Here is a 27725-nt window from a genome sequence, read left to right on the forward strand (position 1 = left end):
TCCTTCCCTTGCAGTTTTTATTCTCTTTGTGCTTGCTCACCTCATGACACCTCCTTTCTTTGTCAGGTGACTATTTTTTCTGGAACTCATACAAAGCTTAAATTTGAATATGGTGTTTTCTATTGCAATTGTCTCGAGAGCGAATTGTCAGTTGTATGAATTTATTTAAATTATTGCTGCCATCACTTTGCTGACTTTGTAACTTCAGCTGACTCATCAGTGCCTGAGGGGTTGAAAAAAAAAGCCATGGAATTATCATTGCTGGTCTCTTATCTTTTATCTGCCACTTATGCTCATGGGTGTCCAGTTAGTAAGACTTTAGCACAAAGCTAAATGTTAATTAACAGATTAACTGTGGAGTCCTGACATGAGGTTTAGGTTTATTTCTGTTACACTGGCTCCAAAAATCCACACGAATTTCTATAAAATAGTTCCTTCCAGGTTTCTGAAATTAAATCACTTTCAGTTTTATAGTTCTCATCAATCAAACCCACCTTGGTGACCCTGCATGATAAACAAGGACAACATGGATTGGTGTTTCACTTTAATCCTCTCACATCTGCAAGGAAAGCAAGCGTTTATTTAAAGCCGGTGACCTTACTTCTAATGAGGCAAGTACTTGTAGAGATAAACTTGGACTAAAGTAACCAAATTTACATTTTTCTTAATTCATAAGGGGCGTGCAAATAGCAGAGTAGGAGTGATGAATTACACAATTTAATCATAATACTGAACCCACTGAGACATGTGGCAGTCTCTGTTCCTTCAAACAAAAAGCTCTTTATCAGAGTTTGGATTATGTGGTAGCAAACCATCCAACCTATTCCACAGCAACTCTTTTTAACTTTCCTAAACATATCCACGGCATCAGTCACAGATCTGGACCTCTCAGCAGTGTTGGTGCCTTGTTGAACATGGAATAGCCCTGCAAATAATATTGCCTCCCATGAGGTCCAAAAAATTTGTGCTTCAGCTTTAGCGAGTGAATTCAACACTATTGATACACTGTGATACCCAACATGAATTAGAAGTATTTGTGTTTTGCTAGCATTAGCTGAAAATGTACCCCAAAACCCACTTGTCCAAAGATTTTTGGGCATCAAAAGACCAACATGATACCTAATGACCGTCGTTAAAGTCAGAATGCCCATCTTAGATCTACCTAATGACCCACCCTTAACAAAACAAAAATTAATAAGTGTTGTTTGAGTTTGAGGAGTGCCTTTGTAAATACGTTAAGGAGACAGTTTCCAAAATGTTCAGCTGACTTAACAATGGTGGTCATTCTAGTGACTCACTGGCATAATAAAAAGATTTAAGCTTTTTAAATCTTAAGCAAATGATAATCTGCTTGAAGTAAATAAGAACGTTTGGCTAAACAGATGCCGAATGCTCTACTAATGCTCAATAACTCTTTTGGTTAGGTGTATCCCACAGTGGTCTGGGTTTGAGCCTGACTACTATCGAAAGAAGGCAAAATGCTAATGTTGCATCACATTTTCCATTAATCACTGTATTTAATTAACTGTTGCTGTTTATTTTAGCTTTAAAGTGAAAACTTACTGTGTGAGTACCTGGCAGTTCTGTTGCCACAGTTATCTAGTGTGTGTTTGTGTGTTTGAATGACTGAAGCAGAAACATTCTAAAGGTTTCCTAAGTACAGCTAACCCTTAAAAGCACTATTACACTAATTACCACCACTGCAATACAATGGCATAGCACAATTATACAAGCCCTGAACTGTGAAATGATTCCAAATTAGATATCATGCAGCACATTCTCAACTTTACACTGTTATTACCCTTATGAGTGACAATTTTCCACTCTTTGCATTTTTCACACAATGCGCAATAAATGGAGAAAGTAGGCATAAAAAAAGTATGTGTGAAAGTATCAGATTGATTATCTGTGGTCTGAAGCCCTAAACTGTCACCTTTTTTTAAATTATCAGTCTACAAACGTGTCTGTGCTCAACAAAGGTGGTCTGTAGGGTACCTGCATAGTTTATATGAGTTCTCTACTCCAGGAATCTCAGAGCTCAGGAGTGTTTGCAATAGAAGCCTAACAAGCGCAGTCTCTAAAAAATAAATAAGAAAATGATGCAAACAAAGAACTGAACCTGTAGCTGGAGCAATTAGTTCATTTCTTTTATATAACTGTGAAATTGTGATTAGTAGGTTCTGGGAATTGTCCATTATCAGAAAAAAAAATCAAAAACCTTACATGATTTCAGTTTTGGTGATCTCCCATTAACCTCCTAGAACCGGGCATCCAAATATGTGGACATCACATTTTGGGTTGTCTAGAGCAAAATACAAGGGCCTGGTTTCCACTTATGAGGACATTATACTGCCACTGTTCTATCAAAATTTAAAACGAATGTCCTCATATGTGGATATAATTTTTCTCAGAAACAAAAATCAGGTAGAAAAAAATCTGGTAATTCTTTGTTTTTACATTCATCAGGTCCCAATCAGCCCAAATAGCAAAGAGAAATTAAAAATGCATGCCATGAAAGAGTTCAGGTCTTAGGAGGTTAAGGCTCATCTTCTTGTGCATGTCCAGAAGTTTGAATGCATTTCAGAGAAACTGGAGAAGATCCTTTTAGACTGCACGTCATATCATCATTTACTGCCCAAATAAGGTCCTCAGTATATACAAGTGAGAAACAATTATTACTTTCTTCACATTACAGCATCAACTTTATTGGCCAAATATGTGCACACATACAATGAATTATACTTGATTCTTATTTTGTGCTGAATGTAAACAGAATAGACAGAAAGTATAAACTGTAACAATATGATACAGCAAATAACAACAGGTATAATATATTTAAATGTGCAATGGTGCAATCATACTGTGGACATGTGATGCAAAAAGTTTTAAAGGGGGTGAATTAAGGTTATGTTTTCCCCTAGCAAAAAGTCACATGGCAGTTTCCTGCTTTGCACTGCACTGCACTGCAGTGCTAGTCTTCAGTGTTTTTAAATATATGTGATATTGTTCCAAATGTATAATTCTGCACTTTAGGCCCAAATTTTTGTCCTGTAGAAGGTTTGAAAATAAGGGCTCTGTATCTGCACAGGGTCCAATTAATCCATGTCAGTGCACTGAGGCCAAGATTTTACTAAGAGCCCCTGTTGACCTTTTTGCTCCTCTCATCTCCTCACCTTAATAAGTAATTAGTTTGTGAAATTTCGATTAAGATAATACAAGAAATCTTATTCAGAAAATTACACCAAGTACAAAATAACATGAAAAAATAGAGGTATTAAAACGAGATTACCCTTAAGGTCACAACATAATGTGATATTAGTTGTTTGATACTAGTTCATATGTGTTTAAGTGTGTGACAATCTTACAATCAGATTGCAATACACACAGATGACCACACAACAATCTTGCTTCTTCACAGGCCTTTCAAGGATCAGGAGTCCATCCCATCTTTTTCAGTCATGTAGCTATAAATATACAAATAATTCTGTTCTACTCAGCGTGCCTTTTCCCTTAACTTTGCATCCACCTTCATCTTTAACCTCCCATGGCTTTTAAAGGAATTCTTCCCTCTTTGCCAAAAGGTTTCAAGCTGTGAGTGGGAGATTTTAAAAGCCCAGATATAGTCACTCAGAGCTATTTCTTAAGACGTGCGTATGTGTGTATGTGTGTGTGTGTGTGTGAGGGGGGGGGGGGGGGGGGGGCATGTGCATTTTGGTATTTCAAACACAACAGGAGGTCACTATAGTTTGCTCGGCTGATCTGATTTGACCAACTTAGCAGCATAGTGAACAGCTGTGGCAGCAGAGACAGGTCTGACTGTGAAAATTAACTCATGGAGGCATTCCTACTAAATTATATGCTAAAAATGTGTAATCTATGTGATGAGTTTTTACAGAGTTGGACAAATATATTCAGCATGATAAACTATCATGGTTCCTGTTAGCTTGTTGCCTGATCAAATTCAAGCTCTGGGTGCTGGGCTGAGGTTGGAATTGGACATCACTCTGGGTTCTTGGTTAGCTTAGCGTTGGCATGCTGTCTGTGCAGATAGTTGCAAGGAACCAAAGTTACGTTAGCGATACAGTGCAGTTGTTTCTGTCCTGGATGTATTTTGCACATAACCATCAGGGTGTTGTCTTTTTGTGAAGGAAAAATAAAAATACATTCATATCGCTGTGACAAAAAGATCATGTTTGTTTTGGGTTTTTTTTGCTACCCTCCTAGCTTGCTAATAACTGAAGAACTTTTGTAATGCAAGTAACAACATGATTGTAACTAGATTGCATTTGCTGAATTTAGTATTGTAGTGTGTTATATTGTTGCGTTGTGATAAATCACTTAACAAATTTCTCTTTATGTAACTCTAGAATTTGAAACCTTGAAAACACCACATTTAAGGTGTCCTTTCAGTTTTGAATATACCCATCTTATTTATTACAGTTATCACAATAATATCACATTGATATACTACAAAAATATTTAAAGCAACAGGTAGCAATATCATATAAAATGTTATACATAATCAGCAGCAACTAAAATATAAAAAATACAATTCCAGGCTTATACACTCAACAAAAATATAAACGCAACACCTTTGTTACTGCTCCCATTCCCCATGGGATGGACGTAGAGACCTAAAATTCATTCCAGATACACAATATAACCATCCCTTCCAAACAGTGGTCACAAATCAGTCCAAATGTGTGGTAGTGGGCACATCTGCCATATTGAGATAATCCATCCCACCTCACAGGTGTGCCACATCAGGATGCTGATCTGACATCATGAGTAGTGCACAGGTGTACCTCAGACTGCCCACAACAAAAGGCCACCCTGGAATGTGCAGTTTTTTGCGCTATTGGGGGTCTGGGGACCCAGAACCGGTCAGTATCTGGTGTGACCACCATTTGCCTCATGCAGTGCAACACATCGTCGCATGGAGTCTATCAGATTGTCAATTGTGGCCTGTGGAATGTTGGTCCACTCCACTTCAATGGCTGTGCGAGGTTGTTGGATATTCGTGGGAACTGGTACACGCTGTCGTATACGCCAGGTCAAGACCCCGATGAGGACGACGGGCATGCAGTTGAGCGTCCCTGAGACGGTTTCTGACAGTTTGTGCAGAAATTGTTTGGTTGTGCAAACCAATTGTTCCAGCAGCTGTCTGGGTGGCTGGTCTCAGACGATCTTGGAGGTGAACCTGCTGGATGTGGAGGTCCTGGGCTGGTGTGGTTACACGAGGTCTGTGGTTGTGAGGCCGGTTGAATGTGCTGCCATATTCTCTGAAACGCCTGTGGAGACGGCTTATGGTTGAGAAATGAACATTCAATGCACGGGCGACAGATCTGGTTGACATTCCTGCTGTCAGCATGCCAATTGCACGCTCCCTCATTGCTTGTGGCATCTGTGGCATTTTGCTGTGAGACAAAACTGCACATTCCAGGGTGGCCTTTTGTTGTGGGCAGTCTGAGGTACACCTGTGCACTACTCATGATGTCAGATCAGCATCCTGATGTGGCACACCTGTGAGGTGGGATGGATTATCGCAATATGGCAGATGTGCCCACTACCACACATTTGGACTGATTTGTGACCACTGTTTGGGAGGGATGGTTATATTGTGTATCTGGAATGAATTTTAGGTCTCTACGTCCATCCCATGGGGAATGGGAGCAAAAACAAAAGTGTTGCGTTTATATTTTTGTTCAGTGTAATATGAAATTGGAAACCATGCTTATAAAGGGTGACTACTAATAATAATGGGAAAAGCTAACTTCACATAACAAAGCTGTTAAGTTAAGCAGAGACACACAAACCAGTGGATTTAGGCGGACACTGCTTTGGGTTAACCATTGGAGACAGGTGAACTGCAGACAAATTAATTCTTATGTAGCCAATTTGTTTTCTGTTCATGCCACATTTTCCTGTTGCTGTCTGACCACTGTTTGCTACTGCTGCAACTTCTGAAAGAAATTATGGTGTCACGCCATTGAATGATGTTCAATCAGCTTTTTTCTTTTACTATAGAGCAAATAGTGTTGTAATAGTAATTTTACAATGTATGTTGAAGGGATATTACTGCCCTCTGTTGGTGTGTCTGTGCATTACACTCAATAAAAGGTGTTTGTTAAAAACATCAGGTTATGGGCCCAGAGGTCGCCAAGGGAAGCTGCTAACACGTTTCCTTTTGGGAGTCATAAACAGAATTGTGGGATTCACAATGGAAGATAGACTGTTTATTGACAAGCTGAGCGGACCGGAGAATTGGGCAACGTGGAAATTTCAACTGGAGCACCTGTTGAAGGCAAAAGGACTGTGGGGTATGGTAAAGGAGACGGAGCAGTTAGCTGCAGATGCTAATGCCCAAGCACGAGCTGAATTTGAACGGAAGAAAGAAAAGGCATTTTCAGTGCTGGTACTGAATGTAAGTACACCCCAATTGTACTTGATAACAAACTGTAAGACCCCCAAAGAAGCATGGGAGATGCTAAAAGCACAGTTTGAAAGAGATACTGTTGCTAACAAGCTATTTCTGAAGAAGAAGTACTTCTGGTGTGAAATGAAGGAAGGAGAACATCTCAATGATCATTTAAAGAGGATGAAGGAACTTACTGATCAGCTAGGGGCAATAGGTTCTGTAATTGAAGAGGAAGATCAAATTGTCACCCTTCTAGGTAGTTTGCCACCCAGCTATGCAACTGTTGTTACTGCTTTGGAGACAAAGATGGACAGTCTGACACTACAGTTTGTTCAACAAGCCTTGATAAATGAGGAACAAAAGCGAGTGCTTACTGACAACACCACTGTGTCCAGTAGTGTAGCAGCGATGTCATCTCAGATGCATAGAAATGAACAGAGTGGATCAAAAACAGTGGGAGCAAACAGCTCCGACTCATGGAGATGTTACAAATGTGGGAAGGAAGGACATATCAAGCATGATTGTCCAAGCATTAAAAAGAAATACAAGGCCCACAAGGCTAAAAGTGTGGTGTATAAGGACAAAGAGGACTCATATGAGGGAGCTTTTGTTGTAAATGAGTCATTTAAAAGTGATGCACAACAAGAAGAATGGTTAATTGATTCAGGAGCGTCAAAACACATGACATGGAATAAAGAAGCTCTACAAAACTACCAAGAGTTTTCAGAACCACAAACAGTGAAACTCGGTGATGGCAGAGTAGTTGAGGCTTTAGGTCTGGGCAACATAACAATGAAAATGTCATTCAGAGTTAGTGATGGAAAAGATGTCACAATGTATGATGTGCTGTATGTTCCCAAATTATTAATGAACCTTTTCTCAGTGGGAGCTGCTGCCAAGAAGGGAAACACAGTGAAGTTCAAAAGGACTCATTACTACATAAGAGGAAAGAATGGAGCTCTCCATGGAATGGGAACACAAAGATCTGACGGATTGTATGAGCTGGATATTGAGGGAAACTGCACAACCTGTCATGGAGCGTCAACTGCTTCAGTTCCAGCAAGTATGTGGCATCAGCGCCTAGGTCACACTACAAATCTGAAAAAAGTCAAAAACTTGGTAAAAGGAGTTAGCTTTACAAATGAAGAGGAGGACATTTTTTGTGAAGCTTGTGTTGAGGGCAAATTATCAAGAAAACCTTACAAATCAGTGGGAGAAATACGAACAAAACGCAAGTTGCAATTAGTGCATAGTGACGTTTGTGGTCCTTTTCAAACTGAGTCACTAGGAGGAAAAAGTACTTTGTGACTTTCATTGATGACTACTCCAGATGTTGTAAAGTGTATTTCATAAGAGAAAAAACGGAAGTCCTGAGCAAGTTCAAAGAGTTTGAAAGAACCTTCTCAAATGAATGTGGGCAGGGAGTAATACGACTCAGAACTGACAATGGTGGGGAATACACATCTAAAGAGTTTCAAGAATATTTGAAAGCTCAAGGCATCCACCATGAAATGACTGTACCACACACACCACAGCAAAATGGTGTTGCAGAGAGAAAAAACAGAACGCTAGTGGAATCAGCTAGAAGCATGCTGTCACATGCAAAGTTGCCAAACACATTCTGGGCAGAAGCTGTTGCTACTGCAGCTTACGTACAGAATAGGCTCCCAACATCTGCTTTAAAGAACGAAACACCCTATCAGAGATGGTATGAAAAAACCCCAGACATTAGCCATATGAAAGTAAGTATTTGGTTGTGTTGCCTATGCTCATGTTCCAGACACAGAGAGAAAGAAGCTGGACAAAAAGGCAGTGAAAGTTCGCTTCCTGCGATATGCAACCAATGCAAAAGGCTACTGACTGTGGGATGAGGAAAAAGGAAAAATACTGATTCGACGAGATGTGGTCTTCAATGAAACAGAGTTTAAATGCAAACAAAGTGAAAAAGATCTCGGTTTGGGGAATGAGGTGACACTACATACGGGTGAAAGACAAACAAGTACTGAGGAGACTGTCGCCAGTGAGGCTACAAAAGGAGATCAGCGGATCAGAAGACCTCCAAAGAGATATGGATTTGAGGAGTTTGCTGATGCAGCTACAGTTGATCATTATGCAAACATCTGTTGTGTCACAGAACCAAATACACTGGAAGAGGCTATGTCATGTCCAAATGCAAAGGAGTGGAAAGAAGCAGCTGATTTGGAATATGAGTCACTGCTAGAAAATGGCACATGGGATTTAGTGGATCTACCAAAGGATCGCAAAACAGTTAGATCAAAATGGGTCTTTAAAGTTAAGCATCACAGTGATGGACAAGTGGAAAGATACAAGTGCAGACTTGTTGCCAAAGGCTATTCACAGATTTATGGTGCAGACTATGATGAAACATTCTCTCCAGTTGTACGATTTGGTTCAATTCGTACATTGTTGTCATTTGCTGTGCAAAACAATCTAAATGTGCATCAAATGGATGTTGTGACTGCATTCTTGAATGGACACCTGGAAGAGGAAATCTACATGGAGCAGCCAGAGGGTTAGATCAAACCTGGGCAGGAACATCTAGTGTGCAAACTAAACAAGTCAATATATGGACTGAAGCAGTCTCCACGTTGCTGGAGCAAAGTTTTTACAGAGTTCATGAAAAGTATTGGTTTTACACAGAGTACTTCAGATCAGTGTGTGTTTGTTAGAACAGGTCAGGAGTTGGAAATATTGGCTGTGTATGTTGATGATCTGATTTTGATTACAGAATCAGCAGAGAGCATGAAGACCTTAAAGGACACTCTGAAGAAACACTACAAAATGAAGGACATGGGTGAGCTATCCTACATTCTGGGCATCTCAGTGGTCCAAGACAAGGACAAAAACCATGTTATGCTTCATCAGAGACAGTATATTGAAAACATACTACAAAAGTATGGAATGGACAGTGCCAATCTAGTAGCAACTCCAGCTGACACAAATGTCAAATTAAGAAAGAGTGATGATGTCAGTCAACCTGTAAACCCAAGCATGTATCAGTCAAGGGTTGGAAGTTTATTGTATGCTGCCATGGCCACACGACCAGATATTGCACAAGCAGTGAGTGTGGTGTCAACGTTTAATGCAAACCCAAACACTACACACCTGACAGCTGTGAAAAGAATCCTGAGATATTTGAAAGGACCTCTAAACATGGGGCTCAAATATCAAAGAACAGAAACAGGAACCTTGGTTGGGTATTCAGATGCTGATTGGGCAGGTGATCAGGACGATCGACGTTCTACAACTGGAAACATCTTTCTACTTGCAGGAGGTGCAGTCAGTTGGCTTAGCAAGAAACAAGCAACAGTTGCACTTTCAACTGCAGAGGCTGAGTATATTGCTTTGAGCCAAGCTGCACAAGAAGGAGTTTGGTTAAGACGATTACTAACTGAGCTTGGAATGGAAACCACAGCAACAGTGATCCTGGAGGACAATCAAGGAGCAATTGCAATCGCAAAAAATCCAGTTGATCATGCAAGAACAAAGCACATAGACATTCGTTACCACTACATACGTGAATGTGTGCAAAATGGACAAATCCAGCTGAAATACTGCTGTACAGAAAACATGAAGGCTGACATGTTAACCAAACCACTGCCTAGACAAAAGTTTGAGTATCTCAGAGGGAAGATTGGACTGTGTTCGGTTTAAAAGGGTTATCATATGCTTAACATGCCTATTCTATGCTTATGTTAAGATGTCATGCATGTAACTGTAATGAAGAATAATAGTTTTGTCTAAGATGGACACAGTACATTTTTTGTGTGAGTTCAAAACAAAAGAGAAAATGTTTATTTTCTAATAACACCGTGATATAGGTGCATAATGTTGTTTTTGTTTTTTTTGAAAGAAATAAGCAATGGCAGTCAAGTAAGTGAACTCCATGGTAAAATTAAGTGGGAGTGTTGTAATAGTAATTTTACAATGTATGTTGAAGGGATATTACTGCCCTCTGTTGGTGTGTCTGTGCATTACACTCAATAAAAGGTGTTCGTTAAAAACATCAAATAGGATGTAACATAACTATTATAGTTGAACATCCTTTCTTCATAGAACATACATCAAACAAATTTCATTACTTAATGGCATATTTTCTCCAGTAATGAATTATGAGGGAACAACTATGGAATCACCTTCCATAAATAGTTGGATAAATACAAGAAATACTTGCCAAAAACGAAATAAATTAAGCAAGAGCGTTTCTTTGCAAACCATACTGTCGCATCTGGCTGATTGAAAGGCAGCATGGCCACAAGAAGAAAGCTGTTGGTTGAAAAGCTGAAAGAATTACACAGCTCCTTCAAAAAGGAAATTGTGGAGATACAGAAATCATTTTACTGCTACAATATATTCCTCATCAGTAACATTGCATTAAGAAGTTTATTAAAGTCACTGGCACCATATTAACCTTTTATTACAGGTGCAGCCATAATCATTTTATACGCACATTGCATGTTTGTGCTCATTGAGAATGGATGCTCAGTCTATTAAAGAAGGTTTCAAGCTTTGTGAAGCGCTATGTCTTCACAATCGATTGTGTAGGTGACTTGGAGCACAGAAGGATTGCGTACACGCTTACAAAACACATATAATCCAGAAACCTGCCAGGCTAAAGGCCTGAAATTCATTTAGCTTCTAGCTGCATTTCAGTTTGCTCAGTAACAGATGACAGAAGACGAGTCAAGATAAAGGACAAGCCCTCAGGGACCATCTAGGATGTCTAGTCAGGAATCAAACCCAGGACTTTGTTACTGCAAGGTGACAGTGTCAAGCACTACACCACTCTAGTTCAGGGTCAGCTGTGTCATCCTCCACACCTCTTTCAAATTAATCATTAGTCTCCATAGTGTCTATACTGTAAACCTCCTGCGCTTAACAGATTGTCTCATCTCCTTCGACTTGAGCTCTCTGGCTATTTTCCCAGAGTTCCTTGCTTTCTCATTGGGTTGTTTTTTTTCCTTGTCTTCTGATATCTTGGAATCTGGCTTTACTATAATTTCATAAGCCCCCTGTGTACTGTCTTTGCTCCTGAAATCCTCCAAGACCTAAATTATCCAACTTTCTCCATTGAAAATTTTCAAACAATGAACTGTCCATTGGTTTTTATTTGGAAACAGCCACATGATGTGAAATTTAAGGGGGATTTGATGTTAAGAGGCATCCATGCAAGAACATTAGAAGAAATGTACAGAGCAGAAACCATAAATGACAGTTTATACCAGTGAAATTCAGACACTTATGACAACTTATTGCCATGTATGGAAGGTGTTATAGAAAAAGGAACTTCTGTGTCTGTTTTTAGAGATTTAAGATGAACCATTTACTGTAATCGATGTATTTGATGTGTAATTGACGCGAGAAGGGGCGTTAACCCTGATGTTATAAAAGCATTTTCAAGTGTACTCTTAGCAGGAGACATATGCTGTAAAATTTGGAGCAAGAAAAAACAGGATGGGAAAGTTAAACCAGAAAAATGGTAGATGGAAGATGTCAAAACGTCAACACGGAAAAACGACAACAAAGCAAATGGAAATAGAAATGGGCAGAAACTGTGCTTGTTTGTGAAAGAACTGTAAGAAATGGACGGCATGAAATTGGATTTACATACAGAGGAGCCAAATCAAAACCAACACTGAAAACCAAAACTAACACCTAAAAGCAAGAAGAGAAGTTTACAGCAGGCTACAAAGAGACGATCTGGACTGTGGATGCTTGGATGAACGTTGGCGTAAGATATACTTATTTAACCCATATTTAAATATATTTATTCTATATTGCGTATATTTATTTTCTTCTCCTTTTTATATCTATTTATTAGCTTTTTTTGCACTGATGTAACTGGAGCTTTGTCGTCTCGTCTCTCTGCATGCTGCACTGGATATAGCAGGCTTTGACTAATAAGCTATTATTTTGTTCCAGCAGTTGAACTGCTACTACTATCAAGAAAAATGATGATGATGATGATTATATGCATGTGTAAATTATTATTATTAGGCAAATGCCTTTCTAACAGACAAATATATTATAAAACGTGATTGCAGTGGTATAAACATTTTCCAGTAATCAGTCTGTTGAATGCTAAGTGCTGCATTGCTAAAAGTCCAATAAGTGCTCAGTGACCTGAACCAACATGATCTTGTTTTTTCTCTCACATTGCTGTTTTACTCCTGAGGATTATTGGTTGTGAAGTTAAAGATCCAGCCATGTTCATTAAACAGGAATTTGCCAGCTGTATTATAGTCTTATAATATTAAAGAATCCATGTGTTCACAATGATTCAATATGCCTCGAGCATTCAATCGTACTAATACATCACACATTGTTCTCTTTTAAACAGAATTGCTCTAACTTTTAATAGCCTTAGTTAATATTGACTATTTAACAGTACCAAACACTTAAAAACTTATAAATAAAAGTTTATCCTTTAGAGGGGGTTTGCCATCCTTGAGGGTTTTCTGTTTACTAGATAGATACCAAGCTGTGATCTATTGCTCCCTCTAAAGTATATCCATGTCTCTTATAAAATGCTGTTTTAAGGACCAGTACATACTTAAAAGGAAATGAACACCCTTTTATTTTACCATTTTGTCTTGGTATTAATACTTCATAAGAAGAGATACTGATAATAAGTACTTTTGTTCTGACGTCATGGCATGCACAAGTTATCTGATCTGCATCACAGCATTTGATAATTTTTCTACTTGGGTATGCACACAGGGCACTCCAAGTCCTCAGAGTGTTGGTATATTTTTTTCCACTGTAAGTTTCATGAATATAAAACTTTCTTTTTTAAAGTCACTCATCTTGTATAACTCCATCAAAGTGGGATAGCTGGGTAGAGGATTAAGATTTGATTAAAATCTCCTTTAAAAGAATCTTTGCGTTCACTCCATCCAGTCACAGAAAGACGGTGGATCTTGTTTTTATCATCACTGACTTCAATGCTCTGCTGCACCCAGAATTTTCTTTTCAGTTAATTGAATCCTGGCAAACTGATCAGAAACTATCTGCAAGCAAAAGCGCGAAAGTCAAGTGATTGTTTCTTCTGACGAGGCTTGTTTTCTCAGTAATTCTGTATTCATTTTATCCGCTGGTTAAATAAAACTTTGAGCTGAAATTCACTCTTTTTACTCAATGAGAACTTTGTGATGTAGTGGAAGTGAGAAGACCACAGTATTCGGGTTGTTAAACCTGCACCATTGCAGCCGATTCCAGCTATTAGTCAGCCTTTCGAGTACTTGCTTATTGATTGTGTTGGGCCCTTGCCACGTGCCATGTCTGGCAGTCACTGTGTTTTGTCGGTTATGTTCCTGAGCAGCCAATACCCAGCAGCATATCCTTTGCGTACAATTGCAGCAAAGTCGGTGGTGAAGGCCTTGACACAGTTTATTTCTGTATTTGGCATCCCTAAAGTTATCCAGAGTGACCAGGGATCCAATTTGTCTTCCCGTTTGTTGGCCCAAGGTTAGAGCGTTTTCATCAGATGCTCAAGTCTCTTCAGACCCACCCACAAATTTAATTGACTATGTGAATGGCTTTGGACACAGGTTATGTTGCAGGTCAGCTGGCGAGAGGCGCACTGGCAGTGCACAGGCAAAAATGAAAGTGAGGTATGATCGTCACACTAAAGTGCGTAAGTTCAGCACTGGCGACAAACTTTTGGCTGGCTGTCCGTTGGTGAGTTCCCCTTTTCAGGCTAAGTTTTCTGGTCTTTTTACAGGTGCCAAGTGTGTTTCGGACCAGAATTATTTGATTTCAACTCCTGGTCATTGGGAGCCAGTGAAGTTATTCCATGTTAACTTGCTAAAAGCCTGTTGTGATCAGTCTCCTGGTGGATCTTATTCTATCTTCCAACCTGATAGATTTAACAACCTATACTCTCGTATGCTACCTTTATAAAAGTGAATGTTTTACACTGAGAGCAAAGTGTCACTTAACTTTGAGGGAATGCCTACATGTGCATATCTTGCATGATGCTACTTTTCAAAACCAAAAGCCATTTCTGTGGTTCTTCTGAAAGTTTTCACTTGATCTCTAACTTAGCAGCTACTTTGTAAAATGGCCATAGCCCTGGTGATACACTCTGTCTCTGCAAAGCTAAAGAAAAAGCAAGGCCAGGTCAGCCTTTGTTGCCCTTCAGCCAGTGGCAAATGCATCAGTTTGTAGCTTCATATCACAAGCTTGCACTGATAATGACTTAGCCAGTTGCTTCTGCAGTGGCAGTTTGAACTGACTATTTATAAACATTGGCTGAGAGACTGGAAGTGAGACTTTTCACACAGTCTTTCATGCCACAGATCCATCTTCTAAAACTGAAAAACTGAGATTTCCTACTGTGTGGAGTGAAAAAAGGAGACTTGACAGCAGAAGTGTACACAAGATGGATCATGCACCATAGCATCTCACCTGTTCCTTTCATGCTGTGCACACACAGCCATTAGTAAGTTATTATTGCTATGCAAACTCTGTCTTTTTTGCTCCAAAAATTGTATCCTCAACGATGATTTTAAGTTCAACACAGAAAGAGAAGATAATTATTCATTTCTGTAAAAGATTATAGCTACATTTGATTCCAAAGCTGTTAACTACAGGTGTCTATAGCTGGGAATGGAAGTGACGTAGACAGCCATTGTCTTAATGTTTAAAGCATTTAAATTAAAGCATTTAAATTATGTAACCTATTGGTAATTGTTGTAATTTCTAAAGTGCTTAACTACTACTTAGTCATGCACTTGCAACGAGCCTTTTATTGCATTTGTTGTATAATTACTCAGGGAGGGATCCATGGAAATGGATTGTCCATTAAGCTGATGAGTTCCTTTAGACACCTCTGTCACAGTCTGATTGTACCAGAATTGAACCAGCTTGTTCAGTGTTTTGGCATCACTTGCCTTCACTAGTCCTTCTCAGCACACTGCTGCATTAAAAAAAACTAGACTGGACTAGTCTAGTTTTTTTGTCTGTGTACTCCTTGGTACCCGTAGTCTTCAGCCACCTCAACACATATCCCATAAAGATGGGAGAGGGAGGACAGACCTGATACCTAAGGATTAATCAGCTCTTTAGTTTTAATGATGTTCAGCTGTAGCTAAGCTCAGAAACTCAACAAGGCTTCCACCACTGTTCAGTACTCCTCCCCATCAGTGATGAGGCCAACATTAGGAGAGTCATCTGTCAGTCTCTGTAGGTAGCACTCCTTTGCTGATCTGTATGCTGCTCGAGGAGCAGCTCTTCAACCAAAAATGGTGTGGTTGACCTGTCAAGTAGTTGATAGTCTAGGTAGTTTATTCTCAGATAAAGATGCTGTAATATGGTTTGTCTGGGTAGATGATAGGTGGTGTCCTCAATGCTGATACGCGGCTTAGTAGGGAAATTACAGGGGATGCAGAAAAGGGTCCACTAGCAAATGCAGGTGGTTGAGGTTTAATCTCTGTAGAGTCTTCAAGATACGTGAAATAAAGGTCACTGGCCTGTAAGCTTTGGGTATCAGCTGGGTGGTAAGTGATAAGGCCTCTGTCAGAAGACTGACTCTAAATTTTATGTCCATAGAAGGACCCTAGAATCACCACCCAGACACTGTGGCTGTTGTTGTTTGTGTTGTGAATGTCTTCAAGTCATCTCCAACGATTTCTAAATAAACTTGCAAACATAATCAACTCCACCATTAGGATTTAGAACACTGAATTAGAAGCTAGACATTATTGATAAGCTTTACATTCCGAAGGGGAAACATGAATTTGTTATGTGGGCACAAAAAAAGAATATCAATAACAAAACTAAACACGCAACATAAAAGATGCAGCTTGCACATGACAACCATCTAGACACTGAATTGAATTCAGTTCCATTTAGTTCAATTCAATTTTATTTATACAGTGCAAAATCACAGCAACAGTTGCCTCAAGGTGTTTCATATTGTAATTTAAAGACAATAATATAGCAAAAACAGAGAAAACCCCAACAATTAGATCAGTCTTTCTCAAAGTGAGAGAGAGCCCGCGTACCACTATCTCTGGTGGTACACGGGAAAGCTCCAATTTTTTTTAAGATGAAATAATATACCATTGTGGAGGTATGCAAAGACGATGCAAGAGTTCCATACACTCAAAAAACAGATTCAGGTCCTCCTTTCAAAGAACACATGCAAATTATGTTAGTTGTTCACAAATGCAATTAAAAAATACCAAATTAATTTGATTTTCTTTGTGTAAACCTAAAATTATTCAAAACCAGCAGAGGCTGATTCTGAACACAAAATGAATGAGTTTGTTGGGGCACTGGGGGTAGGAGGAGTGCATTTTTGCACTTAAGTATTTGTAAACTCAAAGAAATAAATTCAAGCCCCTCTTTAAGCTTAAACATTATTTTTAATCTCATTCAACGCAAATGTAGCACTCCAGCATTACTGCAATTATTATTCGTGTGGTGAACCTAAATTATTTTCTCTCAAAGCAGTCTTTGTCACAAGAACACAAAGTTACTGAGTTACACAACGGTCCGCCTTCTTTGAAAATTTTGCGCTCTTTCAGGATCACCTAAATGAATCCAGCTGCTCTTGGCCTCTCTGTACTTTTTGGATAAAACTACACCTTCAGGTAAGGTAACATATTATTTTTTCATATATCCAATTGTGTATTTCTTTATCAGCTAAATCTATGGCAATGCTATTTATCATAGAAGCTTGTAACAGTTGTTTTTTGAACTTTTGGTGGTGCTACCATTCTCTTCTCTGCTTGAATACAATTTTTTTTGACAATATAGCCAGGTCTTTTCAAAAGTGCCTTGTTTTAGAGGAGAAATTGTGTAGCTGCCAACTTTTAAGTCGGAGCATGTGCTAGCTTATTAGCAGCTAGCCATTGTGCTCAATGAAAGATGATGTCCTATAGCTAACTTCTTTCTTACTGTTTTCTTTTTATAATCTAAAAATTATGTATTCTGTGTTTATTATTATATGCCATTTTCTAGTAGAAAGTATCGTTTTGAGGTGTCTTTAAAAGCACTACATAGTTTACTGAGGGTGCTACCAAAAGCGAACCATGTGGCCGGAAGAGTAACTGCAGGCAGCACAATGCGCACTCCCATGACGTTCAAACCTATTTATTATTATAAAAGATTTCGACTACGTCCACACTTACACGGGTATTTTTGAAAACGGAGATTTTCCGTTTTCGTTTTAAAAAATAATCCCGTCCACAGGTAAACGCAAAAATGAAGGAAAACGCTGCTAGGAACATGCCAAAGCAACAGGTGGCGATATATTCCTAAACTCAGCTAAAAACAGTTTAGGTCTTGACAAACTTCACTGATGGTTCAAATGTTTAGCAACTTTCAGTGTGTTGATTCAGCAGTCTGTATTTAAACTTCTAGTTTACTATATTTATGTATGTTTTATTTCCAGGTGAATGCAGAGTTCCTGCAGATCACTACAAAACCCCTGCAGGCGAAGTTCTTGGCTCAGCTGGACTATTTAACAGACAAGCTGATGCAAATTTTTCAGGGGAGCAAAGGAGCAAAGGGCCAAAAGATCAAGGATATCATGGCGATCAGTAGTTTGGTCGGTACTAATGATAAACCCATCAATTAAATGCAATCAATCAATTCCATTTTTTTCACCCTTTTTTTTCCACCCTTGCATTAGTATGATGACATCGACATAAAGAGGGAGCATACTCTTAAAAGCCTGGTGATCTACTTTAATGAAGATCCAGACCTACTGTTCAAGGAGTATCTGGTACGCTTATCACACTTTCTTTTCTAGATTCAATTTGAGTTAGGTTCATCGCACACAAAATCCTCATATATTCAAAAGAGACAATATAATTGTGAAATATGTATTATTCTTAATAGTCATTGTTGAAACTTGCACTGGAGAGCACTTTTTAAGGGGACAGTTTCAGCAAAAATTCAATTGTTCATTCTTTTGGTGCTGCCATGTAGGTATCTACTGCCTCTATAAACACAGTAAATGTGGACAAAACATTCATCCATTTTCTGTCAGTGTTTCAATTCAGTTTATTTATATAGCGGTATATCACAACAACAGTCATCTCAAGGCACTTCAGAAAGTAAACACTCCAATGGAGTTCAGTTTATTATGCCAATTAGTAAAAAGTCTTCATTATAAGGAACACAGCAGATTGCATCAAGACACTAACTAGTGTCACTGCCATTACAGCAATCTCCTGGTTTCAGGAATAATGTGCATAAAACAAGCTGTTTCAAAAGGTTCCCAATTGTGATGAAATAAGGGAAATTGACCCAGCCCCCACACACACACACACACACACACACACTGATAGACACTGGAGGAGCTGCTGCTCTATATCAAGCCCCTTCCTAAGGCAGGTACATAATACCTGAACCCAAACTATTGATAGGAAACAGATTGACGGGTTTTATTTATGTTTGGAGTGTTTATAGAGGCGGTAGAGACCTATGTTTCAGCACAAAAAGATACAAAAGCTGAGTTTTGCATAATATGTCCCCTTCCAAGTGACAGAGCCCTTAAACCTGAAACAACCTGTTTTTCAGACCTCCTCCACTGAGGATGAACGGTTGAGGTCCACTGCAGCAACTGTCATGGGTATTTACACCATCAGAAGAGAAGGGATTCAGGAGCCAGAGGATGTTGGAGTTGTCATTGAAGGTACTACAGTTATGAACAACCTCGGTAGTGTCATCGTGGCATTCATCGTCCTCTTTGGACTGATTTATGCACTTGATCTGAGCTATCCAAATGACCACAAGTACACTTTTGAGTTCTGTCAGAAGATTTTGATGAATCTGGATGGACAAAGGCTCAGTACAAAGATGCAGCAAATGAAAATGAAGATGTTTGCTTAGGCAAACAAGACCCAGCACAAAAGTTGATTTTGGCCTTTTTAGATTAGATTAGATTAGATTAGATTAGATAGAACTTTATTAATCCCTCGGGTGGGTTCCTCTGGGAAATTCGATTTCCAAAAAAAGCACAGCACCGACAGAAGTTACAGAGTTATACACACACACATATATATAAATACAGAGACAATATAAATAAAATATACGAAGGGGATAAATAGAATAAATAGGAATAAAAATAAAAATACAAGTGAATTGCACATTTCAAGTATTTTATATCTTTTGTTCAAACTGTGACCTTTTTTTCTTTCTTTTTTTTGGCCAAATGGAAGTTGTCTATTTTTGTCTGCTGTTCTGTTGTGAGTGATGTGACTTTTAATCTGTACTACTATAGATGGATGAAAGGACTGGGGATTTAGCTCAGAAAAAGTTTCATGGTTGTAACCACCATTTTCTTTTTGATTGCTTTTGGGCAAAGGTAATAGAAAAATGTTGACAAGTTTTGTGTCTTCCAGTGTTTTAAAGTTGGTCTTCCCGTTCTTATAAGCTTGTAAATGTTTACATGTAATTGGTTTTGGAGAAGTAAAGTTGAAAGATTTTTTTTTATTAAAATACCTCCCCCTTGGTAACAGAAAAATGTTCGTCATGAAAACACACACACACACACACACACACACACACACACACACACACACACACACACACACACACACACATATATATGTATATATGTGTGTATTTATGTATTGTTGGGTTGTTTCAAATCTTCAGTGACTGCCATACTATGGTGTGAATTGCAATGTTTAGTAGGTTATCATTGTGAATTTGCAAGTGTCACTATAAATATATACAATGATTCTGAAGTGAAATCTGATTTTACAGATTCCAGTTTGTTTTCAGTATTGCCTAGTAGTACAGAGGTGTGTGCTATTCAGATTTGACATTCATTACAAATGTACGTCAGCACTTTTTTGTGAGCACTTTGATTTTTGTTAAGGTTGATTTGACCATGTGACATGTATGTTTATTTACAAAATATTCTGTTTCTGCTTTTAATTCAAGTGAATAAACCCGAGTTGTAAAAACAAATTCATTTTGTCATTATTTTAATAATTAAATTAGTTTTCTGGTAATGAAAATTATGATTTAGTTGAACTCAAAATAATGATTTCAATGCAATGAAAATCTAGCTCAAGTGAATGACATTGTATTGAGTTGGACCAACCAAAACCTTTCACATCATTTTAATGTACTTTTTTTCATTTTAGCAGTATTTACGAAATTGTGTTCTACTGACTCAATTTAATTGAATTGTCATGATGTATGTAGATTAGGTTGGACCAAAATAGATGTATTACGTGGAAAACCTGCCATCAGTCCAATTGAGTTCATCCAATGACTTATTTTTTTGAGTGTAGGCTCTTCTGGGAGCCGGAGTCAACCAGAAAACGTGTCCCCGAGCGTGAGTCATCTGTAAAGAGTAGCCTTTCCTTATTGCCAGTGGTCACGGGCCGCTATGGAGCACTGGCAGGTTCGTTTCCCTGCAAAGGTGGCATGGCGCTGTCACGCTGATGGTAAAAACACAGCCCTTTTTCGCGGTGCTGTGATCCTAGCCACCATTGATGAGTTGGAGGCCCCCGGGAGAATCGGTAGGGGAGCGGGAGATGCCATCGGTGAGTTGGGAACTATCACTTGGATGCCGAAGCTCATAGTAGCCAGGAGAATGCGATCCGCTTCTTCTGCAAGTGAGTGGTACTTCAATAGCCATATATTTTATGAGGTGATACTCACTGTGAAAAGTTTGAGAACCACTGAATTAGATAACCCCCTAGGAGGAAGAGCTTGGCATCAGTGGAAAGAAAAAACCTCCCTTTTAATAAGAAGAAACTTCCAGCAGAACCAGGTTCATGGAGGTGACGCTATCTGATGCAACTAGTCAGGGGTCAGGGGAGGAAGACAGGACAAAGACACTCTCTGGCACATCCTAAAAGGAATTATGTTACCATGCCAGCGAACTCCAGGAAACACTTAAATAAACAAAACACAGTATAGTTCAACGGCTGATAAAAGCAAATATTTATTAATATAAGCAATAGCATAGAAATGGTCAGACAATCTGCTTATTAGAAATACCAATAAGCATTAGCAAGGTGTTAGTAAATTCTTAACTTGTAATTTTTTAAGCAATAATAATATATAATTTATGGATGTGGACAGAAATATTAAATCTTGATTAATTAACTCATATTTATTTTTCATGTTTCATGAAAGCAGCTTTATGATCAATAAAAGATGGATTAACAATCTTGATACAGTAAAGCATCATTTAGAAACCACAAAACCATGTCAAGAGAGAAAGATGTGAAAAAGAGCAAATACCCAGAGAGTGGCCATTCTCTGGATGGAGTTGTTGATGCCAGAGGAAGGCAGTCACTCAAACATAACATGCTATGCCACAAAGCTTAAATCATCTCTGATTGGTTTCTTGAACATAAAGTGATTAGGTATTTAAGCCCAGTAGCCTGAGCCTCTGGGCTTAACCATCCAACCCAGCTCTCATTGCCGGCTTTGAGGAGAAGTGAACTTAAGAACATGATCATCATTTTTTTTTCAACACTCATCCAGTCAGTCAGCAGATTTTTCTCCCTGTAACTTTTTCTCCTTGAAAATAAAGATCAAGAAGTCTAACTTTTTCACCACACCTCACATTATTTCAAGATACATTTTTTTGTCCAAAGCAGGTATTTTCAACATTTGGTTAGTAAGATAAATTAAGAGAACAAGAGCTATTGGGGGTAATAAATCAAACTAAAAGAGGACAGAGTGAGGACGTCCTCTTCCTGTCAGGATATTCTAAAGAATGAGAAGAAATCTGAAATCTGGATTGGTGTTGGTGTTGGTTGGTGGGTTCTTCCTTTACTCATGGGCACCTCTCCACTGCTGACAGTGATCGCATACAGACTTGCCCCGTGGACTTCATGTTATTCTGTATTAAGGAGTTTTTTTCCCTTTTCATTTTGTAAACTTGTCAATTTGAATAATTAATGGTTGTAGATGATGCTATCAAAGTTAGTACAGGAGACCCCAAACTGTCTCCTTACTGCATTTTAGGAAACTTTGGTTTTCTTTTAAATCCTTATGACTTCTTTTTTTATCACAACTAAAAGGATCAAAATCAACCATTTTACAGATGCATAAGGCATGCAATCATCTGTGAAATTCAGTTTCAGTAAGGATAGCTGTGAAGCTGTGGAGATCTTTTTTTCATTGCTGAAAGATGACAAAAAGGCACAAGGAACTCTGAGTTCGCAATCTAAATTGTCAGTGAGATCAGAGGTCCTCGGGGTTTCACAGTCACCACCTACGTGCAGTAATGGAATTTGACTCAATCCCAACACTGAGCATAAAAAGTATGTTAGATGAAGTCACAGTGCATTTTCAAATAACAGAATTTGCAATGCTGACCTTTTAATTTCTAAAGCTGTTTCAGATTGTAACAGTATGTTGGTGTTATAAAGACACCTGGAAAAATGATGTAAGGGACGAAAGGTCAGATGGCCAGTTGCTTAGAATTTTTTCTTTCCTTATTTTTACTACTTTCTACAAATGGTTTCACTTCGCAGGTGTTCCTTGGGTTCATTTGTGGAATTTCTTGACTTCTTAATGAAGTTGGGACCATCAGTTTTGTTGTGCAGAAGTCAGGTTGGCAAACAGCTGACAGATGTGTGCCAACCTGAACCAATCAGCTAAGTAAAGAGAAACAAGAGTCCATTACTTTAAGAACTGAAGGTCAGTCAGTCCAGAAAATTGCTGAACTTTGATTGTGTCCCCAAGTGCAATCGCAAAAAACATCAAGGGCTACGACGAAACTGACTCACATGACCGCCCCAGGAAAGAGTCACCTCTGCTGCTGAGGATAAATTCATCTGAGTAACCAGCCTTGGAAATCACAAGTTGACAGCACCTCAGTTTAGAGCCCAGATAAATGCCACAGACATACACACAGAGTTCCAGTAACAGACACATCTGCACATCAACTGCTCAGAGGAGACCTCATGAATTGGGCCTTTATTTTCAAATAGTTGCAGAAAAAGCAACAAGCAGAAGAGATGTGTTGGGCCAAGAAACACAAGAAATGGACATTAGACCAGTGGAAATCTGTGCTTTGGTGTGATGAGTCAAAATTTGAGATCTTTGGTTCCACTCGCCGTTTCTTTGCAGAAAAGATAAATGGATGGTCTCTACATGCATGGTTCCCACTGTGAAGCGTGGAGGAGGAGCTGTGATGGTGTGGGGGTGCTTTGCTGGTGACACTGTTGGGGATACACACTGAACGAGCATGGCTACCACAGTATCCTACAGCGACATTCAAGTTTCAAGGACTCAAGAAAACGTTATTGTCATTCGCATCACATGTTTACATGACGTGAAATGAAATTACATACACACGGTCCCGGTTATCCGTAAAAAAAAAAACACAAAACCAAAAACAGATAAAATAATACAAATGAGAAATAAAATAATATAAATAATACAATGTGTCATAAATAATAGATAGCTACAACCCAAGTAACAGTATGTAATGCAAATATAAAAATGTATAAATAATTATAATATAATATAAATAAAGCTGTGGTTTTCAGTTATATTTCTGTCTCAGAGTCCTGCACTTGGATCCACATCTCCACCTCCCCGCACACAGAGCCCTGACACCTAATATGATTTACTAGTCACAGTAATCACATAATAGTAGTAATCACATAAGTTTTTACTATTTCTTTTCCTTAAGGATTGGGATTGAGTCAAATTCCAATACTGCACGTAGGTGGTGACTGTGAAACCCCGAGGACCTCTGATCTCACTGACAATTTAGATTGCGAACTCAGAGTTCCTTGTGCCTTTTTGTCATCTTTCAGCAATGGAAAAAAAGATCTCCACAGCTTCACAGCTATCCTTACTGAAACTGAATTTCACAGATGATTGCATGCCTTATGTATCTGTAAAATGGTTGATTATGATCATCTTAGTTGTGATTTAAAAAAAAAAAAAAGAAGTCATAAGGATTTAAAAGAAAACCAAAGGTTTCCCAAAATGCAATAAAGAGACAGTTCAAACTGTTCTCTTAACCACATTTTGAAAAGTTAGTTAGTTTGTTTTAGGTAAAGTGTTAGTTTGTGTCCATACATTTCACAAAAAAATCTGGTCATTCAAATCTGTTGGGTTAATATCATAAGCACAGAGCTGTTCAGCACCTGGTCTACCTGATCATGTAATCTCCCCCTTTCAGTGGGCTTGACGACACCTTCTGTATTCAGGCAGAGTAGTAGAGTAAGCAGTAATTACCATAGGGACATGGTTGAACTTATTTGGTCTGATGAAACTTGAACTTTCATTGTGGGGTTTGGCACAGTGTTGAAGGGATTCTGTAATCTCCCTTGCAGCAGCTTTCAGTACAAGATAATGATGGCAACAGGCTGGCCAGTGTAACAGTAACCTTCATCCCCCACAATAAAAATAGTCAGGATGAGAATACACAGCCTTTTGGTACAAATTCATTTTCTCCAGCGCACAGGTGTCATGCACAGACTCAGAAAATATAATGAAGGTGTGGAGTAACAGGCCCCTTCACATCATCACCTACTGCCTGCAGCTGTATGGATGAGAAGAGTTTGTAGTTCATGTAGTCTTTACTAATAAATTCAAAAGGGTCTCCAGTACCCACATACCTTAAAAAAAAAAAACTCTTCTAGCCAGATGCTGTTAGTCCAATGCAATCTCCTCCAGCTTTCTAGCAGCAGTGAGGTTAATATTCTCATGCTGTTGCACAACAATCCTGCCAACTCCCCTGGGAATCAGCCTTCAGGCTGCAGGCTGTAGCTCTGGGAATTTGGAACACCCATGACACCACATTGTATGACAAGCTGTGTGCCAGCCATCACAAACTTGTGTTACAGTTATCTAGTGTTAGTTTCATTCTTAGCACAGGAATTGTATTGTTTAAAAGGTTTATACATAGCCGTGTGTGAAACTTTCCAGCCTACAGAAAGAATTAAAGTTGGTGTACCTGGTGCAAAATGTGCACCCGTAATAATGGATAAGTTTTTGATAAAACATAACAAAGTCAATAAATGTTTGAGACCCTAATAGAAGTATGTGTTCTTATGGGCATTAGCTGTGGTTGCTTCAAAGTAGCGGCTCTAACTAGCTTCACTTTAAAAGGGATGGGGGCTTTTGTTTGGAGACTTTGGTAAGGTTAATTGGCTTTCACTGCAAAATACAATAATACAATGAAGGGAAAAATGCTGAAATGGTATTCGTCAAAATAAAACAAACATTGAGAAATCAAAGTAGATTATGCATTTTTTACTTTTTCATATTTTTTCCTTTTTGCTAAAAAGGATCTTGGGACAGTAAATATACCAAGCCAGGCTGCAGCAGACAGAAATTGATTAGATTTCAGTGTGCTTTAAAGCTATGCAGCTGTGCTATACTCCTTTAGCCGCATAAATATGCTCCTCTTAAGAACAGAGCACCCTGTTCCTTTATTCAGGGACTGAGTGGATTTACTTGCTTTGCTCAAATTAAATTTCGATGTCAAGAATGTGATACTGTTCCACAGGAAAGGAGTACCTAACTTTTGTCTCCACAGCCTTGTTTTGCAAATGAAGGAATTTGAAGGCTTAGGGAGGCACAACATCCCTGAGCAATATGAATCATATGATTTATTTAATAGGTGAGCTGTACCCCTGTGAGAGTGAATTGGTGTGGTGGAAATGCTCTTTATTGTGATTATTTTGTATTGCCTCTAAAGCAGTAAATACAAAAGCAAGAAAGCTCCAGCTTTGATTCAAGGGTGTTTTACATAATTTTAAAGACAGACATGTTTGAAATGTAGCCCTGAATGGCTTGTATTTTAGCAGGAATATCCTGGTGAAATCCTTTGAGTGGAATTTGTTTGTGTAAATCTGTTAGTTTGCTCAGGTAGTTCACAAATACTTTTACAACCACCAAATGTGTGCTGCTGTGTAGGGGAACCTATGTTTTCTTTATCAGATTCAAGCACGTCTATTTAGGATTCTTTGAGCAGAAAGGAAACAGTGTCTTTAAAGAGGTAATAAAAACTGCTGCACACTGTCAGAATGATTGTCAGCATTATCCTGCAAGGCAATGTAGTAGTAGTAGTGGCAAGAAAAGAAAAAGATTGCACAGTAGGGCTGCACGATTTTGCATAAAATGAGAATCACGATTTTTTGGCTTAGAATTGAGATCACGATTCTCTCACGATTTTCTTTTCCAGTATAAATATTTATTGCACTTATTAACTGCACATCAACTTCGTAACAGTTGAGACTGAACATAAAAACAATAAATAAACATAAAAACAACAAATGTCTCACGTTTTGTTGTTGCCGCAAAATGTTGTACTGCTTGAAATTCCGTCTCCACCGTTGCTCGACGCTGCGTGTATAGAGCAGGTAGTGCAACAATAGAAAAATAGTTGCGGGACGGCACTGTGTAGCGTTTGTCTAGGGTGTTGATCATTTTCCTAAATCCCTCGTTTTGCACAGTGTTGATGGGAGCCATATCTTTGGTCAGCTGATAAGTGATAGCCTCCGTAATTTCTTTGTGCCTGCGGGAGTTTGACGTGTATAGGGAAGCGCTGTATAAGGTTCCCGTTATTGAGGTTTGGGTGGTTGACCGGAACGGATTTTCTCCTGTCACTTTCTCGTCATCCCTGACGTGCTCTCCGTTGTTTTTTCCCTGCTAATTTTAGCATCACACGGCACAGCTTCTGTATCACGTGGTATAAGGCTCCGCCCTTGTCATTTGTTGAGCAGGAAGAGTGAGCGCTTGTTTTCATGCAGATTACGTCCCGGATCAAAATGCGGTACAATCGTTGTCTTTTAATTTTTTCTTTTCTTTTTTTTTTTTTTAAATCGTTGTCATTTGGAAATGAGATCTCACATAAGTATGAATCGAGATTGCGATTTTCTAACGATTAATCGTGCAGCCCTATTGCACAGTGTGTTGTGGTTAGCACTGCTGCCTCACAGCAGGTAAATCAAGAGTTCAAATCTAGGTGGAATTTGACTGTTCTCTGCATGGGTTCTTTCTGAGTACTCCTGTTTCCTCCCACAGTCCAAAAACATGCAAGGGTTACATTAGGCTAATTGGTTATTCTAAAACAAACTGACTGGCATGAAACTGAGCATGGCTTGTCTGTCTCTGTATAGGAACTGTTTGAGGTACACCCCATAACTTGGCATCACAGCTGATATAGGCTCATTTTTTATCTAAGGAGCTTGGAAGGAAAAGTGACTAGACTTCTTTGAGTTTCCTGGAGAGATCCACCTTTCATCCAAGAAGCTTCTTTAGTTCTAAGCCTCTATACGTCTTCAAAAAACTCAAAGAAGTCCAGTCGCTTTTGTTTTCAAGGTCCTTA

The 27725-nt window shown here is 38.8% G+C and overlaps 1 protein-coding gene across 2 annotated transcripts; it reads left to right on the forward strand.

Moving 5' to 3' along the window:
• Positions 1-16560: 16560 nt before the first annotated feature.
• On the forward strand, positions 16561-20653 carry LOC112430150 (uncharacterized). 2 transcript variants are annotated; one of them, XM_076879242.1, is made up of 4 exons: positions 16561-17037; positions 17841-17996; positions 18081-18173; positions 18974-20653. In XM_076879242.1, the coding sequence occupies exons 2-4, from the start codon at positions 17925-17927 to the stop codon at positions 19283-19285; spliced, it is 477 nt and encodes a 158-aa protein (XP_076735357.1). In that variant the 5' UTR covers positions 16561-17037; positions 17841-17924; the 3' UTR covers positions 19286-20653. The 2 variants fall into 2 exon arrangements, with proteins under 2 accessions (XP_076735357.1, XP_024654063.2); XM_024798295.2 differs by lacking the exon at positions 16561-17037 and having other exon boundaries at positions 17327-17996.
• The last annotated feature ends 7072 nt before the right edge of the window (positions 20654-27725 follow it).

Source organism: Maylandia zebra, linkage group LG22 (assembly GCF_041146795.1).
Source record: "Maylandia zebra isolate NMK-2024a linkage group LG22, Mzebra_GT3a, whole genome shotgun sequence".
NCBI classification, from domain to species: domain Eukaryota; kingdom Metazoa; phylum Chordata; class Actinopteri; order Cichliformes; family Cichlidae; genus Maylandia; species Maylandia zebra.